Raw genomic sequence first — 18921 nt, 5'->3', positions numbered from 1 at the left:
GGCAATAATAGGCATGTCATCCATTTATCACAATAATAGTTAACATTGTGGGAGCATTTACTATGCAATCAGCACTATTCAGTCCTCGAAAGGCACTCCCATCATTGTTACTCTTACTGTCCCATTTTTACAGTTGAGGAAACTGAGGCAGGCAGAGGTTCAGTAGCTTGTCCCATATCACAAAGCAGAACAGTGCTGTGTCAGGACGTAAACCTAGGGTAACCACCTCCAGAGGCACATCCTACTGTTTTCACTGCATGAAAATTCTCCAGAATGCTCTCATGGGAATCTCAAGGCAAGAAAAGAGAGGCGTGCATCCTTTCTGAAAGCCATGGAGAGAAGATCAAAAGTGATTCTGTTCTGAATTCCTCATAACTATGGCAGGGCTTCTGTCTCCCTAAGATAGGTTCTCACAACTGTTAGGGAGAACGTGTATGACAAGATAGGAAGAAATATATGTGTTAAAAGTATGAAAAGAAGCTTAGGTAATTCTACTGGATTGCTATTTAAAAATATAGAAAAATGTACTCATTTTCCTCATGGCCATTTCTTTTTTTTTTTTTTTTTCTTTATTTCTTAAAAAAAAACAAAAACAAAACAGGATACAGGTACAGAACATGCAGGTTTTTACACAGGTATACGTGTGCCATGGTGGTTTGCTGCACCTATTGACCCATCCTCTAAGTTCCCTCCCCTCACCTCCTACCCCACAACAGGCCCTGGTAAGTGTTATTCCCCTCTGTGTCCCTGTGTTCTCAGTGTTCAACTCCCACTTATGAGTGAGAACATGTGATGTTTGGTTTTCTGTTCCCGTGTTAGTTTGCTGAGGATGATGGCTTCCAGCTTCATCCATGTCCCTGAAAAGGACATGATCTCATCCCTTTTTACAACTGCAGAGTATTCCATGATGTGTATGTATCACATTTTCTTTATCCAGTCTATATCATTGATGGGCATTTTCCATGTCTTTGCTATTGTAAATAGTGCTGCAATAAACATACACGTGCAGGTATCTTTACAGTAGACTAATTTATAATCCTTTGGGTACAAACCCAGTAATGGCATTGCTGGGTCAAATGGTATTTCTGGTTCTAGGTCCTTGAGGAATCGCCATACTGTCTTCCACAAAAGTTGAACTAATTTACATTCCCACCAACAGTATAAAAGCGTTCCTATTTCTCTGCAGCCTCGCCAGTTTCCATTGTTTCCTGACTTTTTAATAATTGCCATTCTGACTAGCATGAGATGGTATCTCATAGAGGTTTTGATTTGCATTTCTCTGATGATCAGTTATGTTGAGCTTTTTTTCATGTTTTTTGGCTGCATAAATGTCTTCTTTTGAGAAGTGTCTGTTCATATCCTTTGCCCACTTTTTGATGGGGTTGTCTGTCTTTTTCTTGTAATTATGTTTAAGTTCCTTGTAAATTCTGGATATTAGACTTTCGTCAGATAGGTAGATTGCAGAAATGTTCTCCCATTCTGTAGGTTGCTTATTCACTCTAATGATAGTTTCTTTCACTGTGCAGAAGCTCTTTCGTTTAATTAGATCCCATTTGTCAATTTTTGCTTTTGTTGCAATTGCTTTTGGCATTTTTGTCATGAAGTTTTTGTCCATGCCTATGGCCTGGATGGTATTGCCTAGGTTTTCTTCTAGGGTTTTTATGGTTTTGAGTTTTTAATGTAAGTCTTTAATCCATCTTGAGTTAATTTTTGTATAGGTTGTAAGGAAGAGGTTCCAATTCAGCTTTCTGCATAGGGCTAGCCAGTTTTCCCACCACCATTTACTGAAAAAGAGATCCTTTCCCCATTGCTTGTTTTTGTGAGGTTTGTCGAAGATCTGATGGTTTTAGACGTGTGGTGTTACTTCTGAAGTCTCTCTTCTACTCCTTCAGTCTATATGTCTGTTTTGGTACCAGTACCATGCTGTTTCGGTTACTGTAGCCTGGTAGTATAGTTTGAAGTCAGGCAGTGTGATGTCTCCAGCTTTGTTCTTTTGCTTAGGATTGTCATGGCTATACAGGGTCTTCTTTGATTCCATGTGAAATTTAAAATAATTTTTTCTAATTCTTTGAAGAATGTCAGTGGTAGTTTGATGGGAATAGCATTTGAATCTATAAATTATTTTGGGCAGTATAGCCATTTTCACGAAAATGATTCTTCCTATCCATGAGCATGGAATGTTTTTCCATTTGTTTGTGTCCTCTCTTATTTCCTTGAGTGGTGGTTTATAGGTCTCCCTAAAGGGTTCCTTCACAGTGTTTGTTAGCTGTATTCATAGGTGGTATTTTATTCTCTTTGTAGCAATTGTGAATAGGAGTTCGTTCACGATTTGTCTCTCTGCTCAACTAATGTTGGTGTAAAGGAATGCTTGTGATTTTTGAACATTCATTTGGTATCCTGAGACTTTGAAGCTGAAGTTGCTTATCAGTTCAAGAAGTTTTTTGGCTGAGATGATAGGGTTTTCTAAATATAAAATCATGTTGTCTGCAAAGAAAGACAATTTGACTTCCTCTCTTCCTATTTTAATGCCCTTTATTTCTTTCTCTTGCCTGATTACCCAGCCAGAACTTCCAATACTATGTTGAATAAGACTGGTGAGACAAGGCATCCTTGTCTTGCACTGGTTTTCAAAGGGAATGCTTCTAGCTTTTACCCATTCAATATGACATTGGTTGTGGATTTGTCATAAATAGCTCTTATTACTTTGAGATATGTTCCATCAATACCTAGCTTACTGAGAGTTTTTAACATGAAGGGATGTTGAATTTTATCAAAGTCCTTTTTTGCATCTATTGAAATAATCAAGTGGTTTTTGTCTTTGGTTCTGTTTATGTGATGGATTATGTTTATTGATTTGTGTATGTTGAACCAGCCTTGCATCCCAGGGATGAAGCTGACTTGATAATGGTGGATAAATTTTTTGATATGTTGCTGGATTTGGTTTGTCAGTATTTTATTGAGGATTTTCACATTGATGTTCATCAGGGATATTGGCCTGAATTTTTTTTTTTTTTTTTTAACTGTATCTCTTTCCAGTTTTGGTATCAGAATGATGCTGGCTTCACAAAATGAATTAAAGGAGGAGTCCCTCCTTTTCAATTGTTTGGAATAATTTCAGAAGGAATGGTACCAGTTCCTCTTTGTACCTCTGGTAGAATTCAGCTGTGAATCCATCTAATCCTGGGTTTTTCTTGGTTGTAGGCTTTAATTAGGCTATTAATTACTGCCTCAATTTCAAGGCTTCTTATTTGTCTATTCAGGGATTCAGCTTCTTCCTGGATTAGTCTTGGTAGGCTGTATGCATCCAGAAATTTATCCATTTCTCCTAGATTTTCTAGTTTATTTGCATAGACATGGTTATAGTACTCTCTGATGGTAGTTTGTATTTCTGTGGGGTCAGTGGTGATATCTCCTTTATCATTTTTTTATTGTTTCTATTTGACTCTTCTCTCTTCTTTGTTAGTGTAGCTAGCAGTCTATCTATTTTGTTAATTTTTTCAAAAAACCAGCTCCTGGATTCGTTGATTTTTTTTTTTTTTTTTTTTTTTTTGGAGTTTTTCGTGTCTCTATCTCCTTCAATTATTCTCTGATCTTAGTTATTTCTTGTCTTCTGCTAGCTTTTGGATTAGTTTGCTCTTGACTCTCTAGCTCTTTTAATTGTGATGTTAGGGTATCGATGTGAGATCTTTCTGGCTTTCTGATGTGGGCATTTTGTGCTATAAATTTCCCTCTTAACACTACTTTAGCTGTGTCCCAGAGATTCTGATACATTTTCTCTGTGTTCTCATTGGTTTCAAAGAACTTCTTTATTTCTGTCTTGATTTCATTATTTACCCGGGAGTCATTCAGGAGCAGATCGTTCAGTTTCCATGAAATTGTGTGGTTTTGAGTGAGTTTCTTAGTTCTGAGTTATAATTTGATTGTACTGCGAGACTGTTTGTTATTATTTCAGTTATTTTGCATTTGCCAAGGAATGTTTTACTTCCAATTATGTGGTCGATTTTAGAATAAATGTCATGTGACTCTGAGAAGAATGTATATTCTGCTGATTTGGGATAGAGAGTTCTGTAGACGTCTACTAGGTCCACTTGATCCATAGCTGAGTTCAAGTCCTGAATATCCTTGTTAATTTTCTGTCTCATTGATCTGTCTAATATTGACAGTGGGGTGTTAAAGTCTCCCACTATTATTGTGTGGGAGTCTAAGTCTCTTTGTAGGTCTCTGAGAACTTGTTTTATGAATCTGGGCGCCCCTGTATTGGGTGTATGTATATTGAGAATAGTTAGCTCTTCTTGTTTTCTTGTTGCATTGTTACCTTTACCATTATGTAATGCCCTTCTTTGTCTTTTTTGATCTTTGTTTGTTAAAGTCTGTTTAATCAGAGACTAGGATTGCAACCCTTGCTTTTTTTTTTTTTTTTGCTTTCTATTTGCTTGGTAAGTTTTCCTCCATCCCTTTGTTTTGAGCCTGTGTGTGTCTTTGCACATAAGATGGGTCTCCTGAAAACAGCACACCAATGGGTGCCTGACTTCTTATCCAATTTGCCAATCTGTGTCTTTTAATTGGGGTATTTAGCCCATTTACATTTAAGGTTAGTATTGTTATGTGTGAATTTCATCCTGTCATCTTGATGTAATTTGGTTATTTTGCACACTATGTGCAGTTTCTTTGTAGTGTCATTGATCTTTATATTTTGGTGTTTTTTTATAGTGGCTGGTACCAGTTTTTCCTTTCCATATTTAGTGCTGCTTTCAGGAGCTCCTGCGGGGCAGGCCTGGTGGTAAGGAAATTCCTCACCATTTGCTTGTCTGGAAAAGATTTTATTTCTCTTATGCTTATGAAACTTAGTTTGGCTGGATATGAAATTCTAGGTTGAAAATTCTTTTCTTTAAGAATGTTGAATATTGGACCCCAATCTCCATTGGCTTATAGAGTTTCTCATGAGAAGTCTGCTGTTAGTCTGATGGGCTTCCCTTTATAGGTGACCTGGCCTTTTTCTCTGGCTGCCTTTAACAGTTTTTCCTTCATTTAGACCTTGGAGAATCTGATAATTATGTGTTGGTCACTCATGGAGTTGGGGTTGGTCTTCTTATGGAGTATCTTAATGGTGTTCTCTGTATTTCCTGAATTTGCATGTTGGCCTGTCTTGTTAGGTTGGGGAAGTTCTCCTGGATAATATCCTGAAGTGTGTTTTCCAGCTTCTTTCCATTCTCCTTGTCTCCTTCTGGTACTCCAATCAATCACAGGTTCGGTCTTTTTATGAAATTCCATATTTCTTGGAGCCTTGTTCATTCCTTTATATTCTTTTTTCTTATCTGCATGTCTTATATCAGTGAGGTGGTCTTCAAACTCTGATATCCTTTCTTTCACTTGGTCTATTTGGCTGTTGATACTTGTGTATGCTTCACAAAATTCTCGTGCTGTTTTTTGGCTCCATCAGGTCATTTATATTCCTCTCTAAACTGGCTATTCTAGTTAGCAATTCCTCTAATCTTTTATCAAGGTTCTTAGCTTCTTTGCATTGGGTTAGAGCATGTTCCTTTAGTGCTTTATAGTTTTTTATTACCCATCTTTTGAAGCCTACTTCTGTCAATTCATCCATTTGATCCTCTATCCAGTTCTGTGCCCTTGATGGAGAGATGCTGTGATCATTTGGAGGAGAAGAGGCACTCTGGCCTTTTTGGTTTTCAGCATTTTCTCGTTGATTCTTTTTCATCTTTCTGAGCTTGTCTGGTTTTGGTCTTTGAGGCTGTTGACCTATGGATAGGGTTTTTGTGGGGGCCTTTTGGTTGTTGTTGCTGATGCTGTTGTTGTCACTTCCCGCTTGTTTGTTTTTCTTTCAGGTCCCTCTTCTGTAGGGCTGCTGCAGTTTGCTGGGGGTTCACTTCAGGCCCTATTCATCTGATTTACTCCCGTTCCTGGAGATATCACTCAAGGAGGCTGGAGAGCAGCAAAGATGGGTGTCTGCTCCTTCTTCTGGGACTTCTGACCTCAAGGGGCACCAACTGGATGCCAGTAGGATCGCTCCTGTATAGGGTGTCTGACAACCTCTGTTGGAGGCTCTCACCCGGTTTGGTGGCACGAGGAGCAGGACCCCTTCCAACAAAGCACTTAAACCCACCCATCTGGGCTGCCGGGATTCCTCAGAAATACCAGGAGGACAGGCCAAGTCTGCTGGTCCACAGAGACTGCAGCTACCCCCTCCCCTGGGGACTCAGGCCCAGGGAGATATGAATTCTGTCCCTGAGCCTCTGGCTGGAGTTATCAGAGATTCTGCGGGGAAGCCCTGCCCACTGAGGAAGGATGGGTCAGAGTTAGGCCGGAAGAGGACTCTGGCTGCAGACAGCCACAGCCCCTATGTTGGGCTGTCGGGATAAGTCTTGGGACAAAGCCATCCAGCCTCCCTGGCTCCAACGGGGGAAAAAGCGCAGCCTAGAGGTATAGAAGTGGATGCTGCCTTTCCCCCACCCACGGAACTTAGCGTGTTAGGCAGTTGCAAGTCCCAGTGCTGGCTGCTGCCTCTCCTGAGCTCCAAACTGGGAGTTCAAATGCTTAGACAGCAGGCAGCTGCAGCCAATGCTGGTCGCCCCTCCCCCCGGGAGTTTGGTAGCCTTAAGCAGATTCCAGCTGAGAGGCTGTAAGAATCTGCATGTTCCAGGCTTAGGACGCTAGGCCCCGGTGGTGGTGTGGGTTCGCGAGTGGGATCTTCCGATCCGTGGGTTGCACAATTCCGTGGAAAAAGCACTTTCCCCGGCTGGGTAGCGGCTCACTCACGGCCTCCCTTGGCTGGGGGAGACAGAGTTCCTTTTCCCCGTGTGGCTCTCAGGTGGGCCACCGCACCACACTGCTCTTCCCTTTTCTCCGTGGGCCACGCCAGCCTTCTAGTCAATTTTGATAAGAGAACCTGGATACCTTGGTTGCCAATGAAGGCTTCACATGATTATTATGATTTTGTTTTGTTTCTTCGATGGGAGCCTCCGAACGTCTCTGCTTCTAGTAGGCCATCTTGCCACATGGTCTTTTCTATCTTCACTGCGTTATTTGTCTCTCTTAACCCAATCCCACCTGCGGACTCATACAGACTTCTATTTGAAAGTTAATCTTTGACCACAAGGTGGCAGTATGCAATGTATAAATGCTTTGGTAAGGCATTTTCTCTGGCCACAAACACTTCTCTCTAGGGTAAACTGGCTATTAACCAATAATTTTTAAAGAAATGCAATTCTATAAGATGTGTAGAGGTTGTTTCTCATTGTATTAATAAATTTAAATTTTCAGGCGGAACCATTCTGCATTCACAATAACACATAAATAGATTCTAAAATTTTCAAGTTTAGAAAGCAACCAAATCTCATATTTAGCTTATATTCATCTGGCCAAAATACTATTGAAGTTTTCTTTATCTGCATCAGAATATGCCAAGACTTTCAATAATGAGATAACCTGCTCCTCTTTCAATCCATTATCTCAAACAAAGAAAGATAAGAACAAGTGAGAATGGGCCATACCAACTAATGGATTCCTTGGGTTACCTGCAGAGATCTGTTGATCCAAAGGTTCTCAGATCGCAATGAGTAGGTCTCTTGGTCCAAGAGCAGAGCCATCCAGCCATGAGGGTTAGACAATGTATCACGTACATAATTGACAGTGGTTGTTTTATTTCTGCTGTCAGTCATGGTTAAATCATAAGAAACTTCAGGAGCATTAGCTCTAGGGTGATTTTAAAAGGAAAACAAGATGGGTTGCAAGATTATTCGCTCATTCTGAATCCAATACATTCCTCTTTCATCAATTGCAATAATCTTTCTATGCTCTCCACATATGTCTTAGGCCCTCTTTAGTTGTATGTCTAGGGAGGTGTTAGCAGTCACTGTGTGAGTGAAAGCAACCCATTGTGAAGTTGCCACTGGATCATCATTTGCAAATTACAATGGCCTGGTGAACTGGAGGTGGTGACTCTCAGGCTTTTTGTTCATTTGTTTATTGTTTTTTGTTTTTTTCTTGAGACAGAGTTTCGCTCTTGCCCATGCTGGAGTGCAATGGCGCGGTCTTGGCTCACTGCAACCTCTGCCACTAATAAATGTCATATTAATGATTTTGTATGAGCCAGGACTATATACTACAATTTTAACAAAGAAATGTCCATGGCCAGAATTTTGCCTTGGACCAGATTTATCAACAGCAAAAAACATTATTATTGGTAATTGGATATTCACATGAGGAACAATTGACAGAGGCCTGGGACCTGACACGCCTAGGTGCTGAGACTCTCAGAAGTCCTACTCAAAATGCCCAGCAGGAGTGGCTTCAGCATCCTTCTCTAGAGTGATGAGGCAACCTGTTCCTCTCCTGAAGCCTTGTGTAATACCTAGTGCTCACTGCTATTACAGTATCCATGTGTTCTTGCCTTTTTAAAAACAGATTATAAGACCTATAAATTAGAGGTGTTTTCCCTTTTCTTATTGGTATCCTCTGCCTTGGCACCCAAATCATGTTTTTTATATGAATGAAGAATGCATAGATGAGATCTTCCAAAAGCAGCCAGTGATGTTTTCTAATGTATATAAAGTGTTCTAGAAGAACTGCATTGTACCAAATGAGGAAACTGAGGCAAGGTAAAGCAAAAGCAATATGTGAGTATCACAAAGTAGAACTAGAAATTAGTGAATCAAGTTACCCAACTTATTCTATACAGCCATCCCAGAAAATGACTTTTAAGACTTCATTAAAACATAAGTAGATTTAGCCAATGATTAGACCCCTAAAAGAGAGACAAAGTGGACCTAAAGAAATAAAGCAAAAGCCAAAAAAAATCAATACACATTATGACTATTCTTCCTCCTTTGGTTTAGTTTTCATGAGAATCTTTAACTGTGACATTTTGCCGCAGGCAGATAATTAAATTCTCAAAGTAAGGGAAATGAGTCAAAAGAGGACACTGGGTTTTCACAGTGAGATGGGGCATGAGTATATCTAAAGCCAATTTATAAGCCCATGGAATATTACAAAAAGGAACTTTTTTAGTGTTGCACACTTGGGCACTGGAACCAAATGGGTATCAACTGAAATTTAGATTGGCACTCAGTAGGTGTGTAAACCTGGGCAAATTTCAAAACCTATTTAACCTTTAGATTCATTTCTTTTTCACGTGGAGGCAACAATAGAACAGATTTCGTATAGGAACTATGAAACATAATCTACATAAATCACTCACCAAGGTCAATAACATCTACTTAGATCTCATTTAAGAACCTCAAATATGCCAAATTTACCATTCTGCACTACTTACTCGAATGCCTAGAGGTTTATTCAGGATATTCGGTCATTTAAAAATGTACCAAAAACCCTTCCATGGTACATATCATTGACCCTGGCAATGTAGCACTTGACACATATTTCTTACAAGATTAAATGTACTTGTTTCATCCATTAATTAATGAAATGAAAGGGATTAAAAATGCTCAGGGTATTTGGGAATGAAAGAACTACTCTTTTTCTCTATGCAGCATTAACTGAACCTTTAGAAATCTTGGAGGAGTGGAAACTGTCTTCCTTCCTTTGGTTTTAGATACTTAGGTTTGTTGTCCACCCTTCCCCACGCCACCCCTTCAGGATTTAAATTGGAACTAATGGACAATTCTCAACCTATATTCTTAGAATCAGAATGAACACAAAGATCATCTGTTCTAATTTCCAAGCCAGTGCAGGAATTCCCACCATATTTCATCCCTCCCCTTCTTTCAGTTATGGGGTGTTCACATCTTCAAATAGAAAACATTCCATATATGGAATTTAGTTTTAAATTGTAATCTTTAGAAAAGCTTTAGAATGTTCAATTTCCCTTCTTAGAATTTCCAGTCATTTGCCCTCAGTCATCATGGCTGTCTCTTCCCCTGATGGAAACCATGAGTCCCATAATCCCATGATATTGTCCAGTAACAGTTTGGCCCAACTATATTTAGCAAATAAAAATAAGCTTTGGGGACATAAATATGATAAGAAGAGGTAAGTTTGAACTAAGAAATATCAACATTGGCTACAGTAGGTACTGTGGTCAGTAAATAAAACACACTAGAAATATCTAAATTTCCTCAATGATTATAAGTGTTTCAGGTTCCAAAAGTATATCCTTGCAGTTTTTACTGAGATATATGGGCTTGGAAAAATAAATCACAAGACCTAAATCCAAGAGAGACTAATTGATAAATCGGAATTTTCAGTTAATGATTTACAGTAAGAAATAAAAGTGCCTTTCATATAGTGGGAGTTTAACAAATATTTTCTGAATGAATAAGCAGTGTTGCATGCAGCAGAACACTCCAGCCAGTTATGCAGCAACATTTCTCCCCAACTTGTAAGTCTACCTAGAAAACCACATGAGGGTCAAGAGATTTCCTGCAAACTTATTTTCAAAAGAAATCAGCAGTTGGATGGCACATGTATACATATGTAACAAACCTGCACATTGTGCACATGCACCCTAGAACTTAAAGTATAATAAAAAAAAAAAAAGAAAAGAAATCAGCAGTTGGGGGATCCTAAGTTACAGAGTTTGATCCAGTCAACCCCGTATCAGTAGGATATTTGCCAAGACAAACCCAGTCGGTGGTCAGAAAACCTCTCCTGGGCACATGCAAGCAATGTGCACTAATAATGGTCTCAGGTCTGGGAAAATGCTATGATTTCCTTGAAAACTCATATTTCTTCAATCCTAGTCAAGTGCTGTCAATTAAACTACTTTTTAAAAATAGTTTTAACTATAAACCAAAAGAAGATCTCTGTTCAAAAGCATCCATCTGTTCACATTTAATTCCTCCTGCCTCACCTATCTTCTCGGGCATACCACATTGATCATTTAAAAAAATTACCTCAATATGTGATAATACAATCAATTGGGTAGGTATTTCCAGAAATATTTTTTAATTCCAGCAATGTGGCCCCAAGAATTCCCCTGGTCACCTTAACTGGACTTAATTACTCCTCAAATTTCAATTAACACCATGTTTATAGACCAATTTTTAGGATGTTATTTCCCCTGACTCAGTTTCTATAGATTACTATTTCAATTATTGAAGGAAGCATTTTTCAGATCATCTCCCTGGTTTCTGAAGGCCCATACAAATGTGATTCCTCTTCAAATAGTGTCAAACTGCTAAATGCTAGCAATAATTTGGTTCTATTCGTCCTTAGAAACATTGCACCTTCCTTTTGATGTTCTTTTCCTTCTAGTCAGAATCCAATAATCTGATGCAAACTCCTTGGCCAACCAGAGACACACCATAGCACGCTATGGTCCTAAATTACCCTTTCTTATTTCTCCTTCATGCACTGCTCATTCTCTCAAAGCCTTGAGCCTATCAAGCTCCCCTCACCCATCTCAACCAAGGTTTATTAGGGATGCAATTTCACAGCTTTCATATGCAGCACCAGCTTTCTGCAGTGCAATACAGGTAGAGAAGGTTATCATATATACTACACTTGTATCACAGCTGGTAATAGAGAGGGTCATATGGTAAGCATTCAGATATGCTTTCCACTCTGAAAAGCAACTCAAAAAGCAAAAGACCCATCTCCCATCAGGCAAGATGCCTTGTACTGACCATCACCAGTGGCCAAAAATTCAGTCAGATCATCTCCTGTCCTCCTAGGCCAAATGCCAGAATTGACCATGGAGGGGTCTTCTGAAAAGCACCAAAAGAACATCAAGAGTCAAAAAAACACCAGGAAGAGAACTTACCAACCATAATTACTACAATTTTCACTTGCCCTAAATAGCCACCAATTTCCCCATGCCCTAAATAGCCACCAATCTCCCACTCTTTACTGTTAATGAAGCAAAGGAGCACAAAAGTATTTCTAATTTGGAGGAGCCAAGGGAGTCTGCATGGGCCATTAGCAACAGAGAGCTTCATTACTAGGGGAAGAAGTCTCTCCCTGAACTTCTCATGGCTTTATGTGCAAGAAATCAGGAGGCAACCAGTCCATTTTAAATGTTAACCCTTACCTCTGCATCAGCAACAGCTCCTGCTGTCTATCATCAAAAAGACAAAAGGGCTACAAGCCTTACATGTGGTTTTTCTTTTCTGTGGGCTGCCTTAATATTTGTTCTTTTTTAATTTATTTTATTTTTTATTTTATTATTATTATTATTATTATTATTATTATTATTATTATTATTATTATTATTTAAGATGGAGTTTCACTCTTGTTGCCCAGGTTGGAGTGCAGTGGCATGATCTCAGCTCACTGCAACCTCTGCATTTCAGGTTCAAGCAATTCTCCTGCCTCAGACTCCTGAGTAGCTGGGATTACAGGCACCCACCACACCCGGCTAATTTTTTATGTTTTTAGTACAGACGGGGTTTCACCATGTTGGCCAGGCTGGTCTCGAACTCCTGACCTCAGGTGACCCACCCTCCTCAGCCTCCCAAAGTGCAGGGATTACAGGTGTGAGCCATCATGCCCGGCCCAAACCTGTTTTTCATTCAGGGAAATGTTTCGTTAGAAATATAACACTGGCACTTGGTAAAACTTCCTGGTCAAAGTACCAATTTACCATACTAGTTACTTAAATAGTTATGTAACTTAGTGCCCATGTATTGTGCAGAACTGTTGAATCCCACAAAGGATTCGTTAGGCAATCAATAATACCAATGAGAGCAGATATTAACTCCCTGGTTTTTTGTTTACCATTAGCTTACTTTTCCTGAGGGTCCGTATCTCTGTGTATTAAAGACAAGCATTGCACTGAGCTCTAAATGCTCTTGATTTGGAACAATTATGAAATAAATCCTTTATAATTATCCATCTCCTAAGCGAGACACACCACAATACCTAACCTCAAATGGTGTTGCAAACATCTTCTGAGTATTTGTGCTTGTTGCTGTCACTCTCATCTTTTACTGCACAAAGGGGAAGAAAAATCAAAACTATGAGCACAGCAAACAAATTTCTGTGGCATGGCTTTGCATGAGCATTCTTTAAAAATACACCATGATCATAACAGTCCTTGTCACAGCACCACTATTCTAACTGCTGACCTGCCACCATTCAGTAATAGATCATTATCATTGTATCATTAAGTTTTTCCATCCACAGCCTTATGGATTCAGAAACACTTGAATATTCCTCCTCTAAGGAAGTATCTACAGTTTTTGCAACATAGTTATCTGCTGTTATATTAGGACAATACTTTTTGCCCATTCTATCTTAATACATGAAGAAAAGCAATAGATGCCCATTATCCTCCTTTAGATGACCATATACCGTTGCATCTCTACTTTTGATCTGCTGAGTCCATTTGGAATGGCTGTTTGAGAACACGAGAACACTGTCATTGAAGCTATGCAACCAGAAGGTAGACAGGTGGACAACTGCTTGTCAGGGACATTGAAAAATATTTTATCCAGCAGGTAGGAAGTTAGACTAAGAAGCTTGTACTCCCATATATATATACATATGCATATATATATATATGCATATCAGAACTGTGATGGGGATGACTGACACTGGCTGGCAGGAGCCCATTGACCCTTCTTCCCAACTTCATGTTCAGTGCTTTTAGGTTGGAAGTTTAAAAATAAGGCATGTGAGAGTATTTTCACCATAGAATTAGGCAAATGTAATAAACCAGAGCTTTTTATTCTGGAAAGCTAGTTGTTAAACATTTACCAGCATACCACTGTAACCTTTTATTATTCATAAAACTTAATAACCATGTAATATTGTTGATGATATTCCTCAGTTTGGGGTCCATTGTGATTTTTAGATCTTTTTCCACTTTAATTCTGTAACATTTGCTGCCAAGAAAGGATAATATATCTCTGAATTTTCTTGTCTCACAGGGTTGTTTTTTAGGGACCGAAAAGATACCATTAGTGATGCCATGCCTATTTATCCCTAGGAAGGAAAGTCAAGCGATTATTAGAGGAAAAGCTAGGCCAAAATTTCCATTTGAACTCTTTTTTATTTTTGCATTCACAGAGGCAGGGGGTGCCTCGTACTTTGAACACTGACACATTAAGAGAGGTTACATAGGTAAAAACTGAACGCAAGCTCTACAGGAGAGGATATTAAGCAAGATCTAAGAATCAAGGTGATCAACAAGAACATTAACCTTTTACTTTCCAGGAGAGATGGGAAAGAAGAAACAGAAGGTACTGGGGCACGATGAATTGAAGACTACGCCCTGAATGACCTCAGATTCTACAACCACCTGGGAGGTTTTGCTGGGCCAGTAGAACGTCATGTGATTATTACAAATTATTCCCTATTTTTCAGGGATTGGATGAAGTTACTTTTGAAAAAACCTAATTCCCTTGCCAGGCATTTGTTTCTCAGGAAAAAAAAAAAAAATTCTACAGTAATCTATTCAATGAGTATTATGCCTATGCGTTGTTTTGCAAATCACAAATGTAAAATAGATATTCTTTAAAGAGTACCTACTACATGTCAAGCAATGACCTTGAGGGATAAATACCATTATACCCATTTTAGTGATGAAAGAACTGAAACAAAAAAAGGTAAAGTAACTTATCAAAAGAAATATACCTAGGAAATAGAGGGGATATGACTTGTACCCACAAAGGATGGTTAATTACTTCTCTATTCTTCAGTCTGAAAAATAATTTCAAACATGTACTGTATATATGTCCTGACTATTTTATGTACATCCTGTAAAAACTCAGAAGGATTGGTCAGCCAACCTACAAAATCCTGCAAGCTCTTCTAATCTCCCTCACACTCAATACAGTTAATAATTGGAAGACAGAATCAAGGTCTGCTTTGTTGATATCTCAATGAGTCTACGACAAGTGAAGAAGTTATAGATTGCTGTAAACAACAATGAAAAGAATGTTGAGAAAATAATTATGAGGGTGGAGCTTACATCTTCTCTATCACAGCTTTATGTATCTATTCCACCAGGGCAAGAAAACAATTACAAATAAAGGCAAACTGATGATTGAGTGGGGATAGAGTGGGGTTGGATAGAGAAGGAATCAGCAATCAGAATAAATCCTCCAGTCGAATGATTGCCCCAGGAAAGTAAAAGCCCAAAGAATATTATGAAAGAACATCCTTAAATATTAGATATTCCTAGGAATTGTAGAAGACTAGAGATAGCATTCTACTCCTGGGTCTTCTAAAGAAAAGCCGAATGCTCTCCTCATGAACATGTCCTAGGAGAGAAATGGACAATAACGACACTAAAGGAAGATTTGGGGGCAGTCCACTATTTTTTATTTATATTTATTTACTCAACACTAATTTTGTTGAGTTGCTATGTGTTAAACACAGTTTGGGGCATCACAGTACAAACAAAGAAAATCCCTATTTGCCCTCCTTGCTATCTATGAGGAGAGATGGACAATTTAGAAAGCTATGCAGGTGCTATGAGTACTGATTAGAGCAAGTATAAAGAGCTAGCACACAATAGAGATATCAAAACCTGCACAGCATGCTCAGGGAAGCCTAGCAGAGAAAACGACTTCTATGCTGAGTTCATGGAAGCTGAACATTACGAATTGAAGAGCACAAAGAAGTTGAATGTGGCTGAGAGACAGAATGCAGGAAGGTAAAGCAGAGTGCGGAGAGATAATGCTGGAACCCAAAGCAGACAGCAGGTCATGGAAGCTCCATGACACATTAGAAATGTCAGACTTTCCAGCCTGGCGCGGTGGCTCACGCCTGTAATCCCAGCACTTTCGGAGGCAGAGGCTGGCGGATCACAAGGTCAGGAAATCGAGATCATCCTGACTAACACAGTGAAACCCCGTCTCTACTAAAAATATAAAAAATCAGCGGGGCATCGTGGCGGGCGCCTGTAGTCTCAACTACTCGGGAGGCTGAGGTAAGAGAATGGTGTGAACCCGGGAGGCGGAGCTTGCAGTGAGCCAAGATCGCGCCACTGCACTCCAGCCTGGGCAACAGAGCGAAACTCCGTCTCAAAAAAAAAAAAAAAGGAAAAAAAAAAATGTCAGACTTTCCCTGGAAAGCACTGAGAATTCTTTAAAAGTTTCAAGCAAGCGAATGGATGGCAAGATCAGATCTGCATTTACAAAGTTCAGAGATTGAAACACCGAAAAATGGCAAGCTAAGCGGCTGTTGCAGTTCTACAGGTGAAAAGTAATGGTAGCCCAGACTGGAGAAGGATTTGGGGAAGGAGAGAAGTAGAAAGACTCAAGAGCGATTTCTTAAGGAGAGAAAATTGAGCTGATAGGTGATTAATGTGGGAAATAAGGTACAAGGATGAGTCAAGGTGACTCCATGTTTCAGGTTTAGACCAGCATTTGCCTCAGTGGGATTCTGAGCACCCAGAGAGAAATAGGTCTATAGAAAAAAAAATCATAAATCCCATTTTGGCAAGTTGAGTTTTAAAGCAGCCACACTAAAAAGCTCAAAATAAACAAGTTAAATTAATTTTAGTAATATATTTAGCCCAATCTATCCCAAATATTATTTCAAAATGATCAATATAGAGAAATTATTGACATATTTTACATTTTTTTCATATTAAATCTTCACTAAATGGTGGGTAATTCACTCTTATGGCACATCACAATTTGGACTAGGGGAGATCTAAAAAGAGCACACAAAATCCTATTGATAATATTGTCCTTGTTTCGTGTAATTATTTCTATACAGAAAAAAAATTTGTTTACCTAAGGTTTGGGATAGATAAATCCAAGAACTATGTGGGACATTTTATAATTATGGGACCCTGGAGAAAAACTGTCACTGGCATGTATGTCTGATATGAGGTCCTGACTTACACTGGCAGAACTAACATCACCCCTGTCTCACCAGGAACACTGAGGTTCATAGGGGGAAGCTGGAAGAAACAGAAGCTGGGAAAGGAACGCTATCCAGAATACCTGCGGGTTCTACAGAAAGCATGTTTTTAGAGCTGATGAGAGGGAAAACAAAAACAAAGCAGCACTCATGCAGATCAAGCATGCTGTCATTTTAACAAAAGATAAACTAGACTCTGCCTTGTAGAGACTGGCAGTTTTTTCTTCACCCAAATATTAAATAGTGTGGCCAACTTCAAATATTTAAGTACTTCTGTCAGCCCGGCTGTTGGCTTTGAGTCATAGGAACCAATAAAGCAGGAAGTGCCACAAAGGTAAGCACCATCAGATTTAAGGCAGTGAGGGACAGGAATAGAAGTTTGCCAATGTCAAACAAATAACTTGTAGTGAAAACGGGCCAGAGAGGGGGCCTACCAAGGAAGAACTCACACTCCAAGAGCTTGGTTTTTAGCAAAGCCGGAAGAGGATGTCTTGTTTATGCAGCTATGTAAAGCCTCACTCCCTGCCCTCTCGGGACCTCTTACTGAGGGAGGGAGGTAAGGGTTGAAAGTGAAGGCAGCAGGGTGCTTATGCCATATTAGATCTCCATCAACATGTGACCCCAAAAGATCATGACTGTGGGAGCTTTGTAAATCAACCCGGGGTGCTTGCCCCGGGGCAAATAGCACAACAAATTAATCCTTTCTCCATGAAATGCAGCAAAGTTTGTATCTATGCTGAATTCAAATTGCTCATTAGCTCTGACATGTTCCTAATGAGGTTATAATGCTTTGGGACAAAGATCGAGTCACTGAACACAAATAGCTAGGGATAGAATCATAGAAAGAAAAAATTAGGACCTTAGAGGAGTGTCTCTCAGACTTTAATACGAATCACCTGGGCATTATAATTCAGGCCATCTGGGGCCCAGCCTGAGATTCTGCATTTCTAAAAAAATCCCTGGTGCTGCTGCTCCTGCTGGTCCATGGACAACACTTTGAGCAGCAAGGCCTTAGAGATTATTTAATTCAGTTGCCTCTCCTAGAAGTGAGAGCATCAGGGCCAAGAGACTTATAACTGGAAGCATGCTGAGACTTCCAGGTGGCTAATTATGGTCAGTTGGGTATTTGTCCATAGACCTGTGAGTCAACCTGAAAATTTTAAATAGAATCTAAGGAGTAGAGTGACCAATCAGGCTAGCTGACTGAGGAAGTTTCCGGAACATGGGATTTTCCTTTTTAAAAGAAGAAAAAATCCAGGAAAACCAGGATACGTTTTCCATCCTGCTAGACCCTTTTGAATCTACTTAGAATACGGCATCAGGATTATATTTTTCTTGACCTTGTCAGTCCCCAAGTGGTGGGATCATGACCTGCCACCAAGGCAAGCACCTTAATATCCTGTCCCAAAGATCTCAAAGAGCAAATGCTCAAACAAGTTTGAGGCTCTACAGAGCCTTCTAACATCACAGTGACAAGTGCCTCTCTAAGAGACAGCCTACCAGTAGATCTCAAAGTAAAGCATAATAAAGGACTATCAAGAACACACAGAAATAAATATTATATAAGCATATAATGTTCCTTTTAAGTACACAAATCTGTTTTCCTCATTTGATAAAATGCATGTAAGAAATAAATCACTAATTTTTATAACTCTCAAAACACTGATTTAAAACATTCTTGATAAAAACACTAAAATAATAAAAATTAGGCTGCATCCCTGAGAATGAAATAAAATAAATCCCCCATATTATTATTGGAAATAAAATAAAATAAAAATAAATCCCCCATATTATTATTTTACTCACTGGAACTGGGCTCATTAACGTTAGGTAGAATAATGAATGTCTAGAAAGCAAAAATGAAAAATTTCCAGACTATTCAATGCTAGCAGTGCATTGCTAAGGCTTCCCAAACAGAATGCCAAAGTACTGATTCCATATGCATTCAAAATACAGTTAGTGCAATCCTAATCACAATGATTCTCACTCCCTGGAGTTTACTTGTTCAAGTAAGAGGCCAGTGTGGTCTGGAGTTAATATTCATGGAGTTAGGACACTTAAGACAAAGGAAGAAAATAAGTGTGGCTAAATATATACAATGCATTTGAAATAAGTAAAAGACAGAACCCT

At 39.2% G+C, this 18921-nt stretch overlaps 1 protein-coding gene across 1 annotated transcript in view; it reads right to left on the bottom strand.

Annotated features, from left to right (window-relative positions):
- The window catches only part of PKHD1 (PKHD1 ciliary IPT domain containing fibrocystin/polyductin), a 469171-nt gene that overhangs the window by 234687 nt on the left and 215563 nt on the right, over positions 1–18921 (bottom strand). Inside the window, exon 48 of the mRNA XM_023212993.1 lies at positions 7533–7710. Coding sequence (XP_023068761.1) covers positions 7533–7710 — 178 coding nt within the window. The remainder of the gene's footprint in view (positions 1–7532; positions 7711–18921) is intronic.

The sequence above is a fragment of the Piliocolobus tephrosceles genome, chromosome 5 (assembly GCF_002776525.5).
Source record: "Piliocolobus tephrosceles isolate RC106 chromosome 5, ASM277652v3, whole genome shotgun sequence".
NCBI classification, from domain to species: domain Eukaryota; kingdom Metazoa; phylum Chordata; class Mammalia; order Primates; family Cercopithecidae; genus Piliocolobus; species Piliocolobus tephrosceles.
Note: the sequence above shows the minus strand (reverse complement) of the source record. Positions and strands in the feature narration are given on the sequence as shown.